Below are 5,913 nucleotides of genomic sequence, written 5' to 3' on the forward strand. Positions count from 1 at the left end.
AAACATGCCAATTCTGTTATCATAGACTCGATGCCAGTAAATATTCTTTTTAGGACCCCTTTCTGCCTTCTGTGGTGAACACACACTGTCCTGCACCCCCAACTCCCCTCGAACACACACTGTCCTGCACCCTCAACCTCTCTTTTTATTTTCAACAAGCTCCTTCCCTGTCCCTGACTGCCTCTAACTTATTTGACTTAGAGCAAGATGAAGGCAGATAGCACGCTCAGGGCTTAGCATACCAAACCTTGGCCATGGAAAACAATCAATCAAAAACACCTTTTCCTACATGACTACGAAACTGTCCAGTTAATAAACAGTTTGCAAAGATCTGTTTCCCCTGTGTAACCAATTGTCATCTTTTCTTCTGTGTCAGAATTATAAACCACAGAGCAAAGGATTCTAACCACTTTGAACGGTACGGTTTGGTAGCAGGAACTGTGCGTGCCTCGTTCTGCTGTTATCACCCCCGTCTGCAGCCTGTGATCCTCTCAGTCTGAAATCCTGGCCCATTGAACAGTAACCCTGGCCCGCAAGACTCAGTTCCAACTATCCTCCCGCCTTCTCTCTCATGAACAAATTTGAGTATAGGAGGTGCCTTGTAGGGGGGCGCGCCACGTTTTCCTCTGTGGCTGACTTATTTCCCAAACACCACATCTTTCCAGATTCATTCTTGCCACTGCATGTGCCAGAATTTTATTCAGATGGAAAGCAGAATTATATTCCACTGTGTGGATACACTGTGCATGATCAGAGCCATGTACTTACTGATGGACATATTGGGTGTTCTGCCTTTAGGCCGTTGTCAATAAAGTTGCCAGTAAGTGGCCGTATGCCAGTGACTGTTGGCATGTAGACCCAAATGCAGAGCCGTGGGGTCATCTGGCAAGTGTGTGTGTTATTAGTGACTGTTGAAATTTTCACACTCTTCCACTGTATATCCCACTTAGCAATATATAAAAACTTCTATTTCTCACTATTCTTGCCAAGACTCATTTTCTGATTTTTATTTTGATTTTTCTTAGCGATAGCCACTCCAATGAGGAGGAAGTGGTATTGTACTGTAGTTTTAATTTATAAAACTCTGATGATTAGTGATGCTGAAGTTTTTTTTTATGCATTTAATTTAAAACGCATCGGTGATTATCAATGTGGAATAAATTTGACATTTTTCAATGTATATGGAATTAATTGTTTATAATGATCAGTAACACCTTCAATATATTTTTTTTTATTTTAGGGAAGTGGCTTCTAACAATGAAACTATGGCAACAATTCTTCTTCAAAACTTATTAATACAATTGGATGAACAGTTAGGTCGCGTTTCCAAAGAGAAAAACCTGCTGTTGATTCATAACCTAAAGAGGATTAGAAAGGTTCTTCAGGTAAGAAAACATTCTACTTAAAAAAAAAAAAAAAGGATTACAAGTCTTAAATTTGGGAGGGAATTTGAATATGTATCCTTAAATTACTTTCAAAGCATATTTAAAGGTAATTTTTTTTGTTTCTTTATCATTTAAATTTTTTTTCCTGTTTAGTTCTTTTTATTGCTTTCTTTTAAGAATTTTCATCTAAGAGTCTATGGAAGTGAGGTGTGTGTGTGTGTGTGTGACTCACACGAACGACACCCAAATCCCAACCAAAACCAAAGGAAACAAAAACAAAAGAAAAACACAACATCACCAACCCCGAACCCTGACCCGCCCGCGCCAACATCAAGAGCAAGGAGAAGGAACTCGCACTCGCAAGTGTAAGCATCATGGATGTTATAATTGATGACATAACGGTGATATGTTATTGTTAAAGTCCCTGGGTTAGTTAGGATGAAAGAAGTGTGAGTCTGTGTATTTTAACGAATATAATGCCGTTCACCTACCACGCCAACATTTTAAGAGTTTCGCACTACGGAAGTCTCCTGGGCTCCCTTCAGCCATTTTCCATCCCTGACTTCACACTGCTTGCCTGAAATTAGTGGCCATTTCCTCTCCGGAGTTTGCCTTTTCTTTAATGTTTCACGTTGGAAACATACAGTTTGCGGCTTTTTAAATGATTGGCTTCTTCCACCTGGCAGCGAGCACTTCAAGTCCCTATTCATGGTGTGATAGGTTGATTAATCAAGAAATAACATTTCAGTACGCTCACTGATGCTAAATGAAGTCGCTTTTGGGATCACATGTGGGCTTTTGCAAGGGTCTAAGTTTTCATTTCGCTTGAGTCATTACCCAAAACCATGATTTCTAATGTTGCTATTCTTGGACTTTCTGGGGCTTTTTTTTTTTTTATTCAACTTCCTTTCTTTCTCCCTCAGATAGGATGGTGCACATTCATAATAAAAATGGAAACAATAGAGAAAACTACAAAGAAAGCTAGAAACGATCCAAAGCCTCTTTCTTGGAAATAAGCATGCTAATATTTGATGAGCATCAATTCAACACTTATCTGTACACGGGCATTTGCAGATAGCTCAATAGAGTAAATTCTAACTACCACCTGCCCAGCTCTCATTCCTGTCTCTGTTCATCATGTGCATACACAGACAGAAGTTATCCCCTCTTCTCTCTCTCTCTCTCTCTCTCTCTCTCTTTCCATTTCTCCTACCCTCTCTCTCCCCCTCCTCTCCTCTCTCCCTCATCTCCTCCTCCTCCTCTCTCTCTCTCTCTTTCTCTCTCTCTCTCTCTCTCACCCTCCCTCACACACACACAGACACACACACAGGTACCACAAACTCCCCATGTCCTTTCCTTCTCTTCATTTCCCTTCCCTTCATTCTTTTATAAATGCACTTTTTTTTTTTTTTGTATTTTGAGACAAGCTTTCTCTGTGTAGCCCTGGCTGTCCTGTAACTCCTTCTGTAGGCCAGGCTGGCCTCAAACTCAGAGATCCACCCGCCTCGGCCTCCCAAGTGCTGGAACGAGACGCATGTGCCACCACCCCCAGCCTGTAATTTCTCCATCTGTTTATTTCTTGTCTGAAGCCCATACTCTCCAACAAGGGAAAGACTTTGTTCCCTGTAGTCTTCTAACCGCCAACATGGTGCCTGGGCACACAAGAGGGGCTCAAGAGATAATGTAATAAATGAACGCCAATGTAGGATTGCTCGGAGTTTATCAAATAAGTGCTTTCTTGCTTCCAGAAAGACTTTTTCCCCAAAAAGGTGCGCTCAAGTTAACAAAACTATGGAAAGCATAAAATGGGTACAGTATATGTACTGTGTCAAACTGTATTTTGACTTTTGAACAGTTATCTGTTGACTTAAAGACATTAAATGTGAAGAAAGTGTTGTCCACCTATTACCTCCCAGGTTTATTAGTTTTAATTTCCCATTCTGCTGTCAAACTGTATTCCTTTAGCTTTATATTTAATTGGATTCGGTGTACACGAGAACTTTTTACTATTGATTCATCATTCATAAGATTTAAAAATTTCAATTTATTCTCTATTGCTTAGATTTTATCAAATGGTAATTTTTAAGAAGGCCTACATGGTAATATAATATTTGAGAACATTTACGCCTGAGTGTCTTTCAAAGAAGTTATTATTTATCCATTGTATATGACGTATGTGTGTTTTTGTGAATTACATGTGCCATGTCGTGTATGTGGAGATCAGATACCACGTAGGTTTTGGGACTGAGAATGAGGTTGGCACACTTGACAATAAGCATCTTTGCTTTCTTCAGCCCAGCTCTGGTACTTTAATGGACACTGCGGCTGGGTATAAAAACCTTAGGTTGCTTTCTGTAGACTTCACTTTACAGATACTGAGGCTAGGCGAGACCAATCAAATATTTTTTTATAGTTGGAATGATCAAGATGCTATTTTATGACTAAGTTAGTGTGAGCCCTGTTTCCTCCAAAAGATGCAGGATGGATAATAGAATAGCCTTACAGATGCAAGCCCACGGCACACCAACATAACATATAGCAAAGAATCAAAGAGAATAGCATGCTTTCTTGCAAATTTACGTAATAAATCTGCCTTTCATGCGAACTGCTTTCTGCTCTGATCACAGTTGTTGCTGGACCATCTAGAAAAAGGCACAAATCTGAATGTACAAAGCTTATTGGTTCAGTCTGAATGGTCAAATGATACCATGCAGTTTGGCATCTGTCCACTCTTTGGAATACAAAACACCATGGATGGCTCTCTAGAGCTTTGCTGATATTCTAGTTCTTGAAAGCTCCTATATTTCCCCCTTAACTCCAATCTGCTCTTTCCCCACCCAGAGAATGACAAGTATTTAGCAGTCTCTTCCATTTGGTTACAGTTTTTCCTTGTATGTTGGCATTCCTAAAGCATAGAGAGTAGGCTTGTGGCCCATTGAACCTCACATAGGTGAGATCACATTGTATTTACACTTCAACGATGTTTCGCAGTTCCCAAGATTCATCATCACCAACCTTGGTTGCAATATCCGCTTCATTTGTATCGCTACACTGTATTTCTATATAAGACTGTATCAAAAAAATTTCATTTTATAGTTGGTAGACATCTGGTGTACTTACCACGTTCCTTTTCTACTTCAAATATCATTGCCCTGAACATCTTGCATGTACCCCTCCGTACATGGTAAGACATTCTCTACACTACATACCTAGTGGTAGAATTTTTGAACTATGGAGTTTATATGTCTTTAATTGTGCAGACTCTTGGTGATATATAGCAAGCTTGCTCTTGTGTAATTTTTCTACCTTCAGTCATATGTTTCCTTTTTAATTTTTTCTTTTTCATAAGTGTATAAGTTCACATTGCAGCCAGTACTTTTGTATACTTTGATTTGTAATGCTTTCGTCGTATGTAAATAATTCATAATTCCACCCTTGACCGTTTCTGCCTAGATGTACTTTAAAATGACCCTACCATATGCAAACACTGTAAAATAAAACATAAAGACACCTACCAGAATCTAGAGATTTATCGAATAGTATTTAAGAAGTGGCTATAAAGCTACTTGAAGTAGCAATGGTCAGGAGGATTTCCATACTTTCTGAATAAGAAGAGTTCTCGGGTGTGAGAAAACAAAAAAGTTCACAACAAACACAAGATAAAATAAAATACAAACCCAGATAGCCCACAAAGAAATGAGACAGGATGCTAAGCAGAGAACTGTCAGGAGGGAAAACGCTAAGACAGGGCTTTTTACAAAGCTAAAGCAAAGTCCATCCACTTCACATTCTACCTAAGTTCTTTCAGGATTAAAATATTCCTCAGAAGTTTATTTGGCTATCAGTTATTGAATGAGTACCGGGCATATACCTGGCTACTCTAAGTACTAGGGATTCAATTAGGGGCTGTCATGATCTTGCAGTTTAGAGTTCACACTTCCTGTGTTTTGGTTTTTAAATTCAGATGAAATTTTCCAGGTTGCCTTCAGGTCTGAGTGAGAGGGGGGCAGCGGGATGGGCATCTCTGAGGATAGCGTCTTTTCTCTCCTGTCAATCAGAAAGTTCTGCTTAGAGTCTCGGTGTTAGTTTTTGTGGTTAGTAATCCCACCTCCTCCGCTGTGCTTTCCACAGAGCGGGGCGGGAGGCTGAAACTCGGTGGGTGAGGTGACACCAGAAAGTGTGACCTTTAGCACACCTGGCCTGTACTGTTTCTCCACGTCCTCTGTGCTATAGGGCCCCTGGGTGTGCCTGAGTGAAAACGTGCTCCAAGTTCCGGTCATGTGACCAAGAGACTCATGGCAAAGCCGGGAAGAAAAAATAAAAACAAACCGGGAAGAAAAAACAAAATAAACAGAGAAATACTGCTTCACACACAGAGCCCCTCTGAACTACACACATCACACACATACACACACCACACACACACATACACACACATTACACACACACCATACACACACACACCACATACACACCATATACACACACGCACACACACACCACACACACACCACACACACACCACACA

At 40.2% G+C, this 5,913-nt stretch overlaps 1 protein-coding gene across 1 annotated transcript in view; it reads left to right on the top strand.

The window, feature by feature from the left end:
* The window catches only part of Stat4 (signal transducer and activator of transcription 4), an 84,765-nt gene that overhangs the window by 3,279 nt on the left and 75,573 nt on the right, over positions 1 to 5,913 (top strand). Inside the window, exon 2 of the mRNA XM_005366422.1 lies at positions 1,241 to 1,385. Coding sequence (XP_005366479.1) covers positions 1,241 to 1,385 — 145 coding nt within the window. The remainder of the gene's footprint in view (positions 1 to 1,240; positions 1,386 to 5,913) is intronic.

This window comes from Microtus ochrogaster, unplaced genomic scaffold (genome assembly GCF_000317375.1).
Source record: "Microtus ochrogaster isolate Prairie Vole_2 unplaced genomic scaffold, MicOch1.0 UNK8, whole genome shotgun sequence".
Classification (NCBI taxonomy): domain Eukaryota; kingdom Metazoa; phylum Chordata; class Mammalia; order Rodentia; family Cricetidae; genus Microtus; species Microtus ochrogaster.